General features: G+C 39.3%; 1 protein-coding gene across 2 annotated transcripts in view; it reads right to left on the minus strand.

The window, feature by feature from the left end:
* Window positions 1–16,245: 16,245 nt before the first annotated feature.
* The window catches only part of ncaph (non-SMC condensin I complex, subunit H), a 39,278-nt gene continuing 35,571 nt past the window's right edge, over window positions 16,246–19,952 (minus strand). Inside the window, exon 18 of one of the 2 annotated variants that reach the window (XM_061985999.1) lies at window positions 16,246–18,215. In XM_061985999.1, coding sequence (XP_061841983.1) covers window positions 18,156–18,215 — 60 coding nt within the window. In that variant the 3' untranslated portion in view covers window positions 16,246–18,155. The remainder of the gene's footprint in view (window positions 18,216–19,952) is intronic. The other variant, XM_061986000.2, reaches the window with a different exon arrangement.

Below are 19,952 nucleotides of genomic sequence, written 5' to 3' on the forward strand. Positions count from 1 at the left end.
GTCATATAATTAGTTACTATGGTAATCTAATTAGTTACTATGGTAATCTAACTAGTTACTATGGTAATCTACGTCACAGCAGCTCAGACAAGGCACCAAGCAGTGTGGGCGGGAAGCGAAGGAGATTTTCACAACAAAGTTCTAAAGCTTAGTGATATATAGAATAGAATATAAAGTACTTTATTGATCCCTAGGGGAAATTCAGCAAATATCAGATGTATCAGATTTTAGGTGGGTTTATTTTGTACCCTTCGCGTTCATATTTCACTGTCTGTTGCATTTTTGTTACGTTTCACTTGATTGTAAACTATGTCGATCGAAAGGGGGTGTGACGTTCATATGTTGTCAATATTCAGTGTTTTATCGTTCATAGAAAAATGTAAAATTTCATTACGTTTTTTTAAGGCGGTCTGTCATAACTTTTTTAGCATTCAATCAGACACTATTGTGAGGTTTGGTATTAGTGTTCCTAAAAATAGATATACCGGCCCCCAGACACATTTTTTTCTCTAAATTTGGCCCCCGAGTCAAAATAATTGCCCAGGCCTGCGTTACACTAATTTGCTTTGTCACTTTTAACACAAAAGCAATGATTTGAATGTTTTGTTTAGATAGTTTATCATATAAAGTAGCACAACAACCATGTAATCATGCATCTGTTCCTTTTTGACTGTACTTGAATGTATAATAGACTGTATTTATATTATTCACTTGTGAATACTGCTGTATAATAGACTGTATTTACATTATTCACATGTAAAACATACCTAAGTGTTTATTGTTTATTGTGAGTGAACTGTGGTGCTAAATTTCCCCAAGGGATCAATAAAGTACTTTAGGATAGGATAGGATAGGTCTTTATTGTCATTGCACAAGTACAACGAAACTTTGTTTTCAGCACAAACCTGTTCAAGATTAGACAAACAAACAGTGTACAGGGTTACAGAACAGGAACGCTGATGGGTCGCCACAAGGCGCCCCGTAAAAGATGGGAAACAGGTGAAAACGCTGGGGAAGGATGAGCAAAAAAATACAATCTAGACTGGGAAAAAACCTCCATAGCAAAGCACATATACATATTACAACGTACATTTCAAGATATCTAGCAACAGAGGGGAGGGAGTGCGAGGTCATGATGTTAGGCCGCAGCTCTCAGGCGCTGACCATCCATTCATCACCCCTATGGGATTTGCGTCGAGGGCGTTGGGTTGGGAGGGGTGGGGTGTGTATGTGTGGCGTATATTTTTGTGGATGCAAGTTTGTGTGTAAGCCCGTAGTGTGTCTCTGTTCCGCGGCCTTGATGTTTGTGCAGTCGCTAGTCCAAAGTCAACAACAACAGGTGTGTGTCCATGAGAGACAAGAAGGGAGTTTGTTGTGTCTTCGCTGCACTGTCCTTTGGGAGAGTCTCCAAGCCAGGGAAACAAACCAAGTTAGAATGTTTTGTATGCGAGTGAAAATAAAATGTGCTTTTCACTCTAAATTGTCTATGACTGGTCCTCAAAACTTTCTGTTCTATTATATCAATGGGATTCCCGACTAGTTTAAGACTATGTTTACACTGCAGGCCAAAGTGGCCCAAATCGGATTTTTTCGAAATCGGATTTTTTCCAGCTGACAGTTTACACTGCAGGCATACTTGCCAACCCTCCCGAATTTTCCGGGAGACTCCCGAAATTCAGCGCCTCTACCGAAAACCTCCCTGGACAAATATTCTCCCGATTTTCAGCCGGAGCTGGAGGCCACGCCCCCTCCAGCTCCATGCGGACCTGAGTGAGGACAGCCTTTTTTCACTGCGGGAGGACAACAGGGTGACAAGAACTAAATAATCCAGACTAGAGATACATTGTATTATTATGTTTATCTTACCTAAAAATAAATATATTTATTAATTTAAAAAAAACAAAAAAAAAACAAAATACATTTTTACTATAGTTTGCTAAAAACATCAAAATTAATTGTATTTTAATTTTAATTTTTTCTGACTCCTTATTACATTCAGCCATAGAATTTTACATTAAAATAAACATATTTGAAATAATACATTTTAAATTATCATAATAATTCATTTAAAATGACCATATTTAATTATTAAAATAATTGCTTATTTATCAACAACTTTAGTATTTTATTCACTACATTTTGAAGCTCTCAGAAGCCAAGTTATGTTATATTCCTTAATATTTATTTATCCAAGTTTGAAATATCAATTATCCAAACACAGTTTTCTTTGCATATTTTCAGGATGTATATATATATATATATATATATATATATATATATATATATATATATATATATATATATATATATATATATACATATATATACATGTATGAAATACTTGGTGAATTCTAGTTGTCAATATACTCCTCCCCTCTTAACCACGCCCCCAACCACGCCCCGCTCCACCCCCCCTACCTCCCGAAATCGGAGGTCTCAAGGTTGGCAAGTATGACTGCAGGTAAAATGTAATCTTTATCAGACTCCAGTATAAACGTGCACAGGCCCCAATCGGATCCCAATGACTATGTTTACACTGCAATTTTTTACTATTATTTTTTTGAATCTGTTGTTGCCCATCTGACTGTTTACACTGCAAGTAAAAGGTCATTTTTATCAGACTCCAGTGTAAATGCGCAAAAATACGCAGTTCGCTAAACTTTGGAGCGTTAAGACTAAAAAATCTGCTGTGCAGTGCACATCATAATGGTAAATACAGTTTTGATGTTAAAGGTCTAAAAAAAATGTAGAGCGTCCGGTGGGCCGGATTGAAAATCTTAATTGGCCACGTTTGGCCCGTGGGCCTTATTTGGCCCAGGTCTGATGTAAAGGATTGGTGCCAAGTGTTGTGGCGAAACGTGTTCCCCATCGGAATTTAATCACCTCCTGTGTCTGTGTTGGTGTATGAATCCAAAGAATGCAGAAACGTAGTTGAAAAAATGAGGACAAATGTAGCACTTTATAACAGACCTGGGCATTCTGCGGCCCGCATTGTGCATTCCTGTCCGGCCCGCGTGAGGCCAATCATAAATTACAAAATACATTTAAAAAAGTATCTATATCGAGTGTGCAATACAACGGTGCTGCTTTTGTTTTGAAAAGCGTTATTTGTATTACTTCCGTGTGGACGTATGCGCGTGTGTGATTGTGAGTGAATGTGAACAGCAGCTTTAACAAATTACAAAATGCATTTTAAATAACATCTATGTCGTGCGTGCAATACAACTGTGCTGCTTTTATTTTGAAAATTGTTATTTCAGGACGTATGTCCGGGTGTAACCTGTGAGTGAAGGTGCACAGCGACAAGTGATGCCCGGTTATCCCAGAGACGCTAAAAAGAGAAAAGTTGATGACGAATGCCGTGTTTCCAACAAGACATGGACTGCCAAGTATTTCTTTACAGAAATTAAAGGTAAACCCGTGTGCTTAATTTGTGGTACACAGGTTGCTGTGTTTAAAGAATATAATTTGAATCGCCACTACACGACGAAGCACGAGGAAAAATACCGTAATCTGTCTGATGAAGCGCGCGCAAGGGAGGCTGATGTGTTAATGGTAAAACTGCAAACCCAACAATGACTTTTTGCCATATTTCACACTGTCAGGACAAGTTTCGTAATTTCTCACAAAATCGCCAGAAAAAGTAAAGCGTTTTCTGACGGAGAGTTTATTAAGGAGTGGTTATTGGACTCTGTTGCGCTGATATGCCCGGAGAAGAGGGGCGCATTTGAGAACGTGTCACTCTCCCGACGCACTGCAACGAGGCGGGTTGAGACCATCGCTGGAAACTTGGAGCTTCAGCTGAAGAACAGAACGGCCGACTTTGACTGTTTTTCGCTGGCTTTGGTTGAGAGCTGCGATGTACGTGACACCGCCCAGCTGCTCATCTTCTTACGTGGGATAACTGCAGACTTTCAAATCACGGAGGAGCTGGCAGCCATGCAGTCAATTAAAGGGACAATCACAGGAAATGACTTGTTCACATAGGTAAATGCGTGTTTGGACATGTTAGGACTGAAATGGGACAAGCTGGCAGGTGTGACAACAGATGGTTGTCCAAACCTGACGGGGGTAAAATGTTGGACTTTTAAAGAGGATGCAGGATAAAGTGACAGAAATCGACATTTTTGCATTGTATTATACATCAGGAAGTGTTGTGTAAGACAGTGTTAAAAATAAAACCATCAAAAGCAATCTGCTTTTGTATAAAGTTAATTTAGGTTAAATTAAATTATTATAATTATTATTATTTACCTTACGGTACATCAAAAATAATATTGAGCAACATTTAATTGAAATATTATCGATGTGGCCCTCCAGCAGTGCTCGGGTTATTAATTATTATTATTGTTATTATTATTATTATTTATCTTACGGTATATCAAAATAATATTGAGCAAAATTGAATTGAAATATTGTCGGTGTGGCCCTCCAGCAGTGCTCGGGTTGCTCATGCGGCCCCCGGTAAAAATTAATTGCCCAACTCTGCTTTATAACATATTCTTGCATTTAGTTATTTCATTTACATGTTTCACTACTAAAATGACCAGCAAAAGTCTGCACAAACATTGCAGATGTCACATGCAGGAAATGCAGAGTATTACATCTCCACCAGCAGCTGACAAATCGGAGGAACCGGTTTGTCCAGGCGGGTGCTGCTGGCTGGCTGGGTGGAACACAGAATGACGTCGGGGGAGGAAAAAAATGTGTTGAGCTGTAATGTTCTGCGGTCTTTACGTCACAACTACTACTTCTTGGAGACGATCCACTCCCTGCTTTGAATTGTCCAATTTGTTTCACACTTTTGTTTTTCTTTGTTGTTAATGAAGCCACAGAAACAAACCTCCAACCTGGGAGGTATTCATAGATGGCATTCTATAACTACACCAAAACAATGGGATTTTTAGCGGAGAGGGCGATAGTATAGCTGCGATTATAATGTGCGGTGATGTTTTCTAATGACCGGGAGTCTTCAACTATACTAAGTCTTTCAATGTTTGGAATCTGCATCTAATACTAGTTACTATGGTCATCTAATTAGTTACTATGGTCATCTAATTAGTTACTATGGTCATCTAATTAGTTACTATGGTAATGTAAGTCACAGCAGCTCAGACGAGGTACCAAGCAGTGTGGGTGGGGAGCGTTTCCACAGAGTGTTTCCAGAGTCTGAAATGTGGGTGTCAGGGACAGACGCGGAAGGAGATTTTTACAACAAAGTTCTAAAGCTTAGTGATATACAGTGTTGGGTTAGTTACCAGAGGTGGGACCAAGTCATTGTTTTGCAAGTCACAAGTAAGTCTCAAGTCTTTGCCCTCAAGTCCGAGTCAAGTCCCGAGTCAAGACAGGCAAGCCCCGAGTCAAGTCCAAAGTCAAGACTGGAAAGTCTCAAGTCAAGTCCTAAGTCCTGCATTTTGAGTTTCGAGTCCTTTCAATTCCTTTTAACCACAGACTAATATATTAACACAGATTGTGTATGCTTTTCAAACGCTGTATTTATTTATTAAAACAAGTGCATTTTAAATTGCAGGAAAGAAAATTGTGCTGACATTGCACTTTATAATAGCACTATTAACCAGTCATTTTAAACATTAACTCATTCCTTTACAGAACAAACACATTGAAAAATAAAGTGCAAACGTACTTATTTGTACAAAAGTGTTAACATTGAAAAAACATGCCATATACGTGAACATAACAAAAAAGTTGTACTTTTTATGTCAGGGCCCTATGCTGCATTGCATTTGCAAAAGACCAAATTAGCCAAGAGTCTGTCAGTCATTTGCGCACGATGGGGGCGTAGTATGATGCCACCATGGCTGAAAACTCGCTCCACTGGAGCACTGGAGGCAGGCACTGCCAAGACTCTCATGGCCACTCGGAACAGTGAAGGAAGAGTCTTCATGTTCAATGCCCAGAACAAAAGGGGGGAGAGAGTTGTTTTGGGTTGGTGCACTACTTGTAAGTGTATCTTGTGTTTTTTATGTTGATTTAATAAAATTAAAAAAAAAAAAAAAAATTATTTCTTGTGCGGCCCGATACCAATCGATCCACGGACCAGTACCGGGCCGCGGCCTGGTGGTTGGGGACCACTGAGGTAAACAACCAACAGTATGTCAGAAAGCTAGCTAAAACGGTACACATATTCATAATATAGTATACATTTTAACTGACCTTTATTTTACTATTTTTGTCTTTTTTTAGGTGGCTAAAATACGCGGTGCTGCTGACCGCCGTCTAACGTTACGTGTGATATATTGACTAACGTAACCCTGCTTAAAAAAAATCACTGAACAAAAAGTATGAATAATGTAGTGAACTGCAACAGATTCCCGTGTTTGCAATAACGTTATAACGTTAGCAGTGAGTTTACAGCCTCACTGATTTAACTACACAGCAAATAAAAGTCACGTTACTTAGCCAATAAACGTTATCTTACATTCAAAACTTACCGTTCTTTGTGCAACTTCAAATGCCGGACGAAGTTGGAAGTTGTTGCCTCTCCATCAGTAATTTTCGAACCGCATGTGTTGCATACTGCAAACCGTTTTGTGTTGACCACCTCGTAATTTTTATACCCAAACGAAATTATTTTAGGTATCATTTTTTGTTCACTGGCGTGTGGTTTGGACATGTCTTCTTCGTTGGTTGTCCTGCAATTTGATTGGATGAATGCTGTGTGATGAAAACAAAGTAGATCTAATTTGATTGGCTGTTGTACTGAGACCACACCAGCTGACACACGCAACGCTGATAGACAAGTACACAATCAAAAATACGGAGCGCTCCCGAATAACTTTTTCATCTTTGGGTTTTGGGGAAAGTAGCAAGTCATGTCAAGTCATGTCAATTCAAAAGGCTCAAGTCCAAGTGAAGTCACAAGTCATTGATGTTAAAGTCTAAGTCGAGTTGCAAGTCTTTTTACATTTTGTCAAGTCGAGTCTAAAGTCATCAAATTCATGACTCGAGTCTGACTCGAGTCCAAGTCATGTGACTCGAGTCCACACCTCTGTTAGTTACCGAAAACCAGTAACTTGTTTCAGTTACTAGTTACTTTATTTCAAAAGTAACTCAGTTACTAACTCAGTTACTTACACCAAAAAGTAATGCGTTACTGTGAAAAGTAACTATTTAGTTACTTCTTCCCCCCCCCCTTTTTTTAAGGCTCCCATTAATGCCCTTTTAGCCTTCATTTCAGTACTGTTATTGTACTGGAGAATAATACAATGTGTTGATCAACTTGACATGCATTTGCATCACTGAACTCAGAAAGCAATGTGGTCTACATACAACACACAAAGACAAAGATATGTTTCAAAGGGCCAATTTATTTTAGGCCAGAACAAATTGACAAAACTAGCTGCAAGATAATGGCACTTTAACTTTAACTTTAAGTAGATAGGATCTTTGATCCTAGACACAACTTACATTTAACTAAAATGTTATTTTCTTTGTGCTCGACAAAAGAAAAGTAGTGAGAATGTTAAGACACTCGACTTCTGGCTTCACCATGATGTCTTGTTAGTTGTTATGAGAGTAGCGTATGTGTGTGTGTGTGGCCCTTTAAGATATGACAGCATGCATACCTGCCAACTTTTGAAATCAGAAAAACCTAGTAGCCAGGGTCCAAGGGCCGCAGGCCCCGGTAGGTCCAGGACAAAGTCCTGGTGGAGGGTTCAGGGCTTCGCCCCCCGACGCAAAATGATTATTAGCATTCAGACAGGTTAAACTGTTGCTAAAACCATCACTTTTCTATCAGTCACAGTGACTTTTCAAAACAAAAATATTACAGCAAAAATCATATGGGTTGATTGGCATGTTTATTCTGTAAGCTAACTTCAATAGTTTGAAATTATTTTGACAGTCAATGCCAGTTATCCTGTCAACCTTTCACAAGACTTCAATTTGTTAATTGAAAGTATAAACAGTATAAACACTTTTTACAGTAAACAAATGGTAAAACAGTACTAAACAATTCCATTAAAAAAAAATTGGTGTCATTAACTTTCTGTCCAAGCTTGTATAATCTACTGCCTTGTTCAATTGTAAAAAATATTCTGTGCCTAAAATTCACATTTCTATCACAATTATCATACTGTAAACATGGTAAGCTAACTTCATTAAAATTAATAGTCCTGTCAATAGCATGGAATTACAATTCAAATGTAGTTTTTTTTGTAAGCCTTTCAAAAGAATTCAAAATATGAAAAATTCATGAAAATTAATTTAAGCCATCAGACACTTGAAAAGTGGCACATCACATCTCTAATGTAATCATTTTAACTTTTCAACAGAAATAGCACTGCAAAAATATTAAGGACATACTTCTGTATTTTGGTAGTTATGCTGTCAACATTTAACAAGATTTCTTCAACTTGGACTTGAAAGCATAAATAGTATAAACACTTTTAACAGTATGTCGTGCTGTGAAATACAGCCGACAGGATTGCGCACCAAACACGAAGCAAGGCCAAAGCGCATATGCATGGTGCAGGAGAACAAAGGACTTCTTTCATTTAAGGTTTGTGATAAACCATCAAACTCATTCGTTAAAAGGACTCTATAGTAATATAAAGCAAATTTTTCTGGACATTATCATGCAAGAAAAGTTTATTTTTGGGACCGCGATCACCGCGTAATGATTTTTAAAGGTTGCATTACAAACATTTAACTGTCCCATGTGATCAGCCAGTGCGATTGGAAGTCCATGCTCAATTATTGCCTCCGTAAATAAAACTTCGGCATTTATCACATCCAAAGAATCTGTTTGGGCGACGAAAAACGTTGAAAGTTTTCCACTTGTATCGCTAGCAACGGCATTAGACTTGTGTTTTTTTGTCCCAACGTGGTCTTTTACATCGCTAATTCCTCCGTGTCCGATCGAAAAATCTTGTCTGCACAAGGTGCAATTCGCGTAGTTTTCACCCTTTTTTTTTTTTAATTAATGAAAAACCGTATTTTTTATCACTGCAACCGTAACCCGGAATAGGTTGATGAAAACCGTACGAATTACGGGAAAACCGGAGTAGTTGGCAGGTATGCAGCATGTGAGGTGAGTGATGTCAGTGAGTGAGTGGGCGAGAGAGGTGAGCGAGCGGCGACAGTGAGTGCATGCAGGTGCTCTAGCTTGGTGGATGGCTGCGTCCAATAAAGTCACAAAGTTGCAACAAACCGCCGGCCTCGTCATTCACCCTCAGCTGTAAAGACCCACTTTCGGGTAAAGTGAAGGTTGTTAGCCCCGAAGTACATAGGCCCTGGAGGAACGTCTCCCTGCGCCCCTCAACTACGGTCTGGGAGCCCCCGCGCCCCCACCCACACAAAGCACGCCTCTTCTTTTCCACGCAGCGCTGCAATAAAACACACTCAGATCTTCTGTTTCTAGCCGATACTACATAAAAAATAACGTAAAATAACGCAGTAACGCATCATGTAGTAACGGTAACTGAGTTACTGAATATAAAAAATAACGCGTTAGATTACTAGTTACCGCCGAAACTAATGACGTTACAGTTACTTTGTAACGCGTTAGTCCCAACAATGGTGATATATCACATATATCAGATTATAGGTGTTTTTTTTTTACCCTTCGCGTTCATATTTTGCTGTGTTTGTTGCATTTTTGTTGCGTTTCGCTTGATTGTAAAATATGTGGATGGAGAGGGGGTGCGACGTTCATATGTTGTCAATATTCAGTGTTTTATCCTGCATAGTTAATATTGTAAATCCCACATTCTTTATTTTCACGTACATTCTGGGTGTCTCATTCAGTAGAAAATGTAAAATTCCATTCTGTTTTTTAAAGGGGAACATTATCACCAGACCTATGTAAGCGTCAATATATACCTTGATGTTGCAGAAAAAAGACCATATATTTTTTAAACCGATTTCCGAACTCTAAATGGGTGAATTTTGGCGAATTAAACGCCTTTGTATTATTCGCTCTCGGAGCGATGACGTCACAACGTGACGTCACATCGGGAAGCAATCCGCCATTTTCTCAAACACCGAGTCAAATCAGCTCTGTTATTTTCCGTTTTTTCGACTGTTTTCCGTACCTTGGAGACATCATGCCTCGTCGGTGTGTTGTCGGAGGGTGTAACAACACCAACAGGGACGGATTCAAGTTGCACCAGTGGCCCAAAGATGCGAAAGTGGCAAGAAATTGGACGTTTGTTCCACACACTTTACCGACGAAAGCTATGCTACGACAGAGATGGCAAGAATGTGTGGATATCCTGCGACTTAAATTAATTTAATGCCAAGTTGCATGACTTATTTTTGACATTTTACAGGATCCTTCAACAATTTTGCCTGGAATTTGTTAATAGATAGATAGAAAGTACTTTATTGATTCCTGCGGGAGAGTTCACTCAGGAAAATTCAAATTCCAGCAGCAGTGTACAGAATTGAGATAATATAATGGGGGCAGGGGTGTCACTAGCTTTTAAGGACAGGGTGGGCTTAGCCCCCAGGAGATGCACAGGATGCGAGCGAACGTTACGCACAAGCACACAACTTCACAAACGGCTAACAAAGACTTAGAAATTATTCATTGTTATTATTATTATTTAAAAAAAATGCACGGGACGAAATGAAATGCTCCCCGGGACGATGGCTTTTAACCATTTTTTTTCTTTTTCTTTATATGTATTTATTCATTTTACATTTTATATTAAATGTCTTGGTTTTTCCTCCCTCTGAAAATCCTATGAAATGTTTAACAAGCCATCCTATAATAATACAACAGCTATTAATGTAACAATACAAGAAAACAAATATATTTAATGATGTTTTTTTTCATTATTTTAACAATAGGCTAATGTACATTACTTTATATAGATTCTACAAGAAACACAAAACTTAAAAACTAAATTATTTACAATTGCACACACAAGGTTTCGTGCAGCTTCACACATTGTAAAGGAAGATAATGTGCTTCGTACACCTGCAGGACCGCAAGCAAGGTCGCAGAGAAAATGCGGACTGGAATTTGAGTGATGTGGGCATTTTCTCTATGAACAAGTGGAATGTATTGGATACCGACGCACTAAAGGGGCTCTCTACCATACGCTACGAAGTGAGGGCAAACTGAGTGAATAATAACAGGTTATATGATTATTTATTTAAACTCATATTCGGGCCACTTTATAATGAATATGTATTTGTAAAAAACAAATATATATATATGTATATAACACCAAATTATTTAGGGGGGCTTAAGAATATTTTAGGGGGGCTTGAGCCCCCCTAAAATAGGCCTAACAACGCCAATGAATGGGGGTATAAATGGAAATAAAATAGAAAAATATTACCATAAGACGGGGGTCAGCAACCCGCGGCTCTAGAGCCTCATGCGGCTCTTGAGCGGCGCCCTGGTGGTTCCATGGGGCTTTTTCAAAAATGTATGGAAATGAAAAAAAAATGGGGTGAAAATTTTATTTTGTGTTGTAATATGGTTTCTGTAGGAGGACAAACACGACCAAAAAACTTCCTAATTGTTAGAAAGCCCACTGTTGAATTTGTTTGTGTTTATGCTTCACTGATGAGAGTATTAGGCGAGCGCCGCTTTGTCCTACTAATTTCAGCGGCCCTTGAACTCACCGTTGTGTGGACCGTGACTCAACAGTTTCTTTACATGTATAACTTTCTCTGACGCTGCCACAGAAATACTTTTTTTATGCCACTCCTCCTTTGTTTCATTTTGTCCACCCAACGTTTTATACTGTGCGTGAATGCACAAAGGTGAGCTTATTAAGTCTTGTAATGTTTTGCGGCTCCAGACAGATTACTTTTTTGTATTTTTGGTCCAATATGGCTCTTTCAACATTTTGGGTTGCCGACCCCTGCAATAAGAATACAAATAAAAAGCAACAATAAGAATAAAAAATATGACAGTAAAAATAAGAATATAACAAGAGAAACTAGGCAGTAGTTATTGTTTTGCATCCCCTGTCATCCTAGTTCCCCCTGGCCCCCCAGAGAGGAGTTGTACAGTCTGATGGCGTGTGGGACAAAGGAGGTTTTTAGTCTATTAGTCCTGCACTTGGGATGAAGTATATAATTATTAATAGTAGTAATATAATCATGTGTCCTGGGCATGACGTTAAAGTGCATCCGGCAGTGGAGGCTCCTCTATGGGGTCTTGGGGCACTAGGAGGTTAACCCCTTTACTACTGTTACCCCAGGTGGCCTTTGGCAAAGGCCTAGTACCTGACTGCCCCCTAGCCAGGGATAAGGCGAAGACCTCAACGGCGGAGCAGGCGGAAGACGGTAGATTTAAGAAGCTGCGATGGCGGAAGAAGGCTGCAGCAGAAAAGGGTCCCCCCAGTCGTCTTGGACTCCATGATTGATTGAGACTTTTATTAGTAGGTTGCACAGTGAAGTACATATTCCGTACAATTGACCACTAAATGGTAACACCCGAATAAGTTTTTCAACTTGTTTAAGTCGGGGTCCACTTAAATTGATTCATGATACAGATATATACTATCAGATATATACTATCATCATAATACAATCATCACACAAGATAATCACATTGAATTATTTACAATCCTGGGTGTGGAGGGGGGCGGGGTTAGGTTTGGTTGTTATCATCAGTCATCAACAATTGAGAACAGAGAAATGGATATTGGAACAGTGAGAGAGAGAGAGAGAGAGAGAGAGAGAGAGTTTAGAAGGCATAAGAAAAAGTATCTGCATTTGATTGTTTACATTTGATTATTAACAATCCGGGGAGGGTGTTAGTTTAGGGTTGTAGTTGCCTGGAGGTGTTCTTTTAGTGCGGTTTTGAAGGAGGATAGAGATGCACTTTTTTTTATACCTGTTGGGAGCGCATTCCACATTGATGTGGCATAGAAAGAGAATGAGTTAAGACCTTTGTTAGTTCGGAATCTGGGTTTAACGTGGTTAGTGGAGCTCCCCCTGGTGTTGTGGTTATGGCGGTCATTTACGTTAAGGAAGTAGTTTGACATGTACTTAATTAATTCATTAATTAATTTAGATTTATTGGTCCCCCTTGGGGAAATTCATTGTCACTGCCGTACATTTAAACACTAGACATTACACATCACACAAAAAAAAATAACAAAAAGACATCATACATGACTAACACACATTTACAGGCTTGTCAGACAGGTCGGCCGGGCCTGCTGTTAAGGGCGGCTATAGCTGCAGGGATAAGGCTTTTCTTGAGGCGGGCCCTCTGGAATTTGATAGTTCTGTACCTGCGCCCTGATGGTAGTGGGATGATGTATTGGTGTAGTGGGTGAGTGATATCCAGGACTATTGTTTTTGCCAGTTGGGTGATGGACCTGTGGTTTAAGTCTGAAATGTTGGGTGTGGGTAGGCCGATGATTTTAGCTGCTATGTTTGTAATGCGTGTGAGTTTGGTCCGGTTGGTTACAGAAAGCATGGTGAAAAAACATGTGGAACAGTACAGAAGGATGGGTTGAACAATGCTTTGGTAAAGTAATAACAGGAGATGAGGTGCAACGTATAGTCCTTTAAGTTTTCGGATGGCTGACGGTCTTTGTTGACTTCTTTTTTGAATGTCCGTGGTGTGCTGATCAAAGGTGAGTTTATTGTCCAAGGTTACGCCCAGGTATTTAAAAGTGTCAACTGTTTTAACTGTTTGTGTGTTTATGATGATGGGGAGGTGTAGCGGATTTTATAGACCAGGCTCAGTGCAAGTTGTTTTACTCTGTCCTCCACCCTGAGCCAGCCCACTTTGGAGAAGTGGGTAGGTGGGAGGTGGGATCTGGGGTGGAGGTCTAGAAGTAATCTGACTAGCTTGTTCTGGGATGTTTGGAGTTTAGATTTGAGGGTTTTGGAGGTGCTAGGGTACCAGGAGGTGCATGCGTAATTGAAAAAGGGTTGAATCCTCATGGTGCTTTTGTTGACCAGAGAGGAGATTCTATAGAGAAATCTCGTTCGTTGTTTGACCTTTTTGATTACCTTGGTTGCCATTTTATCACAGGAAAGATTAGCCTCTAGAATGGAACCCAGGTAGGTGACCTCATCTTTCCTGGTGATAACAATGTCACCCACTTTTATAGTGAAGTCATTGACTTTCTTAAGGTTGATGTGGGACCCAAATAGGATGGATTCCGTTTTACCCAAGTGTATGGATAGCTTGTTGTCAGCGAGCCAGGTGCATGTTCTACAGAGTTCAGCACTGAGGATTTTCTCCACCTGTGACTTGTCCTTGTCTGATACCAGCAAGGCCGAGTCATCCGCAAACAAGAACAATTCACAGTCGCATGCCGATGACAAGTCGTTTATGTATATTAGGAACAGTAAAGGCCCCAATACACTGCCTTGGGGGACTCCACAGTCTCCCCAAGTTAAACAAAGTCACGCACAGGCATCCTCCATAAATGGATACACCCCTACCCATACTTGCCAACTCTCCTGAACTATTTCTCAGCGTGTGTTTATTCCAGCCGGCACGTTAATACACTGTGTCATGTTTGTCCTCCTACAGAAACCATATTAACACAAAACATTTTTTTTTCCCCCTCATCTTTTTCCATTTTTCCTACATTTTTTAAAAAGCTCCAGAGAGCCACTAGGGCGGCGCTGCATGCGGCTCTAGAGCCGCGGGTTGCCGACCCCCCAGTTAGTAGAACAACTGTGTACTGTACTAATATATATATATATATACATACACACACACACATAGGCCCCCCCCAGACACATTTTTTCTCTCAATGTGGCCCCCCGAGTCAAAATATTTTCCCAGCTCTGCTTTACCTGGACACTGTGCTATATGACACATCTTACCATTGTGCATTAATAAACCACACTGACCTTTTTTTTTATTTTTAACTTACTTGCACTATTTTTTAGTACCTTTTTTTATTTCAATATTTTTTCAGTTTTATATTTTACCAAAAATAAGCATGTTTGCAATAAAATAAATAAGCTGCTTCAATATCATTGTATGTGTATAATAACAATAAAATGCATTCTATTTTAAAAATGCTGCCTTGGAGGCTGTTTTTACCTTGAAATATCTGTAACTTCTCAGCATTTAAAAAAAACAAAAAACTTTACCCCAGCATCTAGTGATGGTGTTTGTTTGAATAATTGTAAGTTATCACAAAAAACTTTGTGTTGAAATGAGTTCCAGGCAAAAAAACAAAAGGCTGTCTTTGAAACCAACCAAGAAGACGGCTCGTAAAACTCCACTGGGACTTCAAAGCGAAGAGATGGCAGGATCTGCCCAATTTCCAGACAAACTCTTTTTGAAGTATTTTATGAACTATTTTATGGACCTCTTCTTTTGAACTGTTCGGTAACCAAAGGCAGCGCTGTTTACGACCCACTTCCCTCTGGAAGCAGCTGTGGTCAGAAAGTCAAATAAAGGAGTGCAATCTTTTGGCATAGCGTGCTGAGACACTGTAAGACAGGGGTCTCCAAACTTTTTGACTCGGGGGCCGCATTGGGTTAAAATTTTTTGGCCAGGGGCCAGGCTGTCTGTATGTATGTATGTATGTATGTATATATATATATATATATATACATACATTGTCTTTATAATCCGTTTTGTCATTTAACATCAATAACATTGATACGTTTGTGTGTGTGTTTTTTTTTTACTTGGGACTTCCTGTGGGCCGGATTTTGGATGCTGGGGGGCCGGATACGGCTCGCGGGCCATAGTTTGGGGACCCTGCTGTAAGAGGTTACAGGTCAACGGCGACTCCTCAATATATTGAGTCTAAATTGAATTCTGTCTCTGTGTGATTCTTTGCCTCTTGTCATGTTTAATAGATGTCATGAGTGTTTGAACCTGACAGTTTTAACTATAGGGCACATTGGCAATTTCGGGCTACATCCTTAAAGACGAGCTTTAGTACCACAGGAAGTGGAATTTTGAAATTTAAAAAAAAAAAAAAAGAAAAAAAAAGTTAAATCTCATCGTGTGCTTTTGCATTTGATGTACCGGTATGACGATACATTTTAAACATGTTCTTAACTATTCAGAGGTAGATTTAACATTCTTTAATATTGATTATGCATTATGACTAAACTGACACTAGTGTGTGAATGTTGTCTCTGCGAGGAGGTGGCGACTTGTCAAATCAAACTCTCGACCCCGAGAGGGACAAGCGGTACAACATGGATGGAACTATTGTCAAGCTCAATAATAATCATTTATTCTTCATAACTAAAATGGACTAATACAAGCATTTTTAAAACAGAGTAGAGTATGTCAATTGTATCTATACAATTCAGTGAAATAGTAGCTAAAACACATAAAAGTTAAATTTACATGATCTTATATAGAGTGTGAAAAAGTCCCTGTGGGGGAGGTGTGGCCAGCGCTGCCTGCAGGAGCAAACGTCACCGCCTCTGTCCATGGTGCTGAGAGGACAGAGCACCATCAGACGGGGGCGTGGCAGTGCTGACGGCGAGACACAGCTGGCAGGTGATTCGATTTCACAGGTGGTACGTGTCAATCTAATCATCTGTTGTCTTTAACAGTAAGCAGCCGGGAGCAGGAGGGGAGAGAGGATACGGACGTGACTGAAAAGTCACGTTCTACTGGAAAAAGTCTTGGACAAAAATATATGACCATTAAAACTTTGTTAAAACTGCACGCTTGGCTCCTGTGCCGTGTCCCCAATGCCCCAAAATGATTTTTTCAAGTATACCTCACAAAATGTGATCTAAATTCATAATATACATGTGTACGTTTCGTGAATTAATGCAGTTCATGATGATTTTAATGTACATTTAACACACTTCCCTGTTATAATATGAATGGGATAGGGTAAATTTAGCCACTGTCACACTTATGACCCACTTTTTGCATGTGGCTGCAAACTGCTCATTTGTGGAGGCACTCCATTTAGACTGCAAATGAATCTCTCCAAAAGTTTTTGGAACACAAACATCTTCGCAATTTTTTTTTTGTCTGACACCATCTATTTTCTAAAGCTGCATTTTTTTCCACCCAGTCTTAGTGTGTGCACGATGAAAATAATACTTGATCTTACCTATATCGTGTTAACCAACTACCGTATTTTCCGCACTATAAGGTGCACTGGATTATAAGGCGCACCTTCAATGAATGGCCTATTTTAAAACTTTGTTCATATATAAGGCGTACCGCATTATAAGGCGCATAGAATAGACGCTACAGTAGAGGCTGGGGTTACGTTATGCATCCTGTAGTTGCGAGACCCGTTGTGGCTCAATATTGGTCCATATGTAAGGCGCACTGGATTATAAGGCGCACGGTCAGCTTTGAGAAAATTGGAGGTTTTTAGGTGCGCCTTATAGTGCGGAAAATACGGTAATTTTTCCGTTTTTCGTCAAAGTTAGGCGTTTAATCCAATTTTGTAGTTACTGGTCTATGTTGACAAAACAGTTCTGTGTAAAATGTTGTGGACAAATCAACACAAACGTATTTATTTAATAAGACATAAGAGCAGACGGGACGGCATGAAACGAGAAGGAATAACATGGGAGGTAACGGTGTGGCATGAAACGAGAAAGAATAACATGGGAGGTAACGGTGGGGCATGAAATGAGAAGGAATAACATGGGAGGTAACGGTGGGGCATGAAACGAGAAGGAATAACATGGGAGGTAACGGGGAAACGAGAAGGAATAACATGGGAGGTAACGGGGAAACGAGAAGGAATAACATGGGAGGTAACGGGGAAACAAGAAGGAATAACATGGGAGGTTATGGGGAAACGAGAAGGAATAACTCAGGAGGTAACGGTGGGGCATGAAACGAGAAGGAATAACATGGGTGGCACAGCCTAAAGCAGAGGGAAGGCTGGCTGACAGCGTGTACAATAAATGGCCACATACTGTATGTACGTCCATCACACTGTGATGTCACAAATGGGCCACTGTCAAAAAAGATCATTCAGAGGCATCCAAAACGGCACGCAAGCTCTTTGCATAAATCTTATGATTTCCAACATTGTAACGAGATGTACAAGTCACAAAAGAGGAAAATCATAACACGTCCCCTTTAATGTATGTAAGTACAGTATGTAAGGAAAAGTACAGAAATAATTAAAGCATCTAAACAATGGCAAGCTGCAGAGACAGAAATGATGACTGCAATGAAAATAGTGTACAAAATATGGTGTAAATAATGATGAACATTCCTTCAAATCCTTTTGTCCTCAGTGGCTTTGCCTGATGATGATGTCCGACATGTCGTCAACCTCCACCAGCTCCAAATTCTACACAGACAGTATATTTAGCATTCTGTCAGTAAGATCAGTCACAACACAAAAACAACATAAATAATTCATTTCAGTGTTTCCCATACATTCATAAGCACAAGTAAAACTAATTGGGAAGGTTTTTTTATTTATTTTTTTGTAAGTCAGATTTCTTTTAGATACAGGAAGGTAACATTTCACTTTCAAGCTGATATAAAATTAGTAGAGATGTCCGATAATGGCTTTTTTGCCGATATCCGATTTTGTCCAACTCTTAATTACCAATTCCAATATCAACCGATACCGATATATACAGTCGTGGAATTAACACATTATCATGCCTAATTTTGTTGCGATGCCCCGCTGGATGCATTAAACAATGTAACAAGGTTTTCCAAAATAAATCAACCCAAGTTATGGAAAAAAATGCCAACATGGCACTGCCATATTTATTATTGAAGTCACAAAGTGCGTTATTTTTTTTAACATGCCTCAAAACAGCAGCTTGTAATTTAGGACATGCTCTCTCCGAGAGAGCATGAGGAGGTTGAGGTGGGGGGTGTATATTGTAGCGTCCCGGAAGAGTTAGTGCTGCAAGGGATTCTGGGTATTTGTTCTGTTGTGTTTATGTTGTGTTACGGTGCGGATGTTCTCCCGAAATGTGTTTGTCATTCTTGTTTGGTGTGGGTTCACAGTGTGGCGCATATTTGTAACAGTGTTAAAGTTGTTTATACGGCCACCCTCAGTGTAACCTGTATGGCTGTTGACCAAGTATGCATTTGCATTCACTTGTGTGTGTGAAAAGCCGTAGATATTATGTGATTGGGCCGGCACGCAAAGGCAGTGCCTTTAAGGTTTATTGGCGCTCCGTACTTCTCCCTACGTCCGTGTACACAGCGGTGTTTTAAAAAGTCATAAATTTTACTTTTTGAAACCGATACAGATAATTTTGAAACCGATACCGATCATTTCCGATATTACATTTTAAAGCTTTTATCGGCCGATAATATGCGTGGACAGCACCTTTTAGCTCTTATTTCCAAAATTGTGTACACTACTGAATTGGGGTCTTATGATGACATATGGACACTTATACTGCCATCTGGTGGTGTCAGAAGAGTATAACATACAATGGAATTTAAAAAAAAGAAGCATTTCATGCATGTCACTACACATGAAGTACACGTTTGTGTACTTATGGACTAAGTACATCATATCAAAAGATGATTTTTAGTAGGGATGTTCGATAATGGCTTTTTGCCGATATCCGATATTGTCCAACTCTTTAATTACCGATACCGATATCAACCGATATGTACAGTCGTGGAAATAACACATTATTATGCCTAATTTGGACAACCAGGTATGGTGAAGATAAGGTACTTTAAAAAAAAATAATAATAATAAAATAAGATAAATAAATTAAAAACATTTTCTTGAATAAAAAAGAAAAAACAATATAAACAACAATATAAAAACAGTTACATATAAACTAGTAATTAATGAAAATGAGTAAAATTTACTGTTAAAGGTTAATACTATTAGTGGACCAGCAGCATGCACAATCATGTGTGCTTACGGACTGTATCCCTTGCAGACTGTATTGATATATAATGTAGGAACCAGAATATTAATAACAGAAAGAAACAACCCTTTTGTGTGAATGAGTGGCCGATATTATCGGACATCTCTAATTTTTAGTTTTTATTCTAATTAGGGTCCAAAAAGCCCAAATAGCAAAGAGAAATAAAAAAA

This window comes from Nerophis lumbriciformis, linkage group LG12 (genome assembly GCF_033978685.3).
Source record: "Nerophis lumbriciformis linkage group LG12, RoL_Nlum_v2.1, whole genome shotgun sequence".
NCBI lineage: Eukaryota > Metazoa > Chordata > Actinopteri > Syngnathiformes > Syngnathidae > Nerophis > Nerophis lumbriciformis.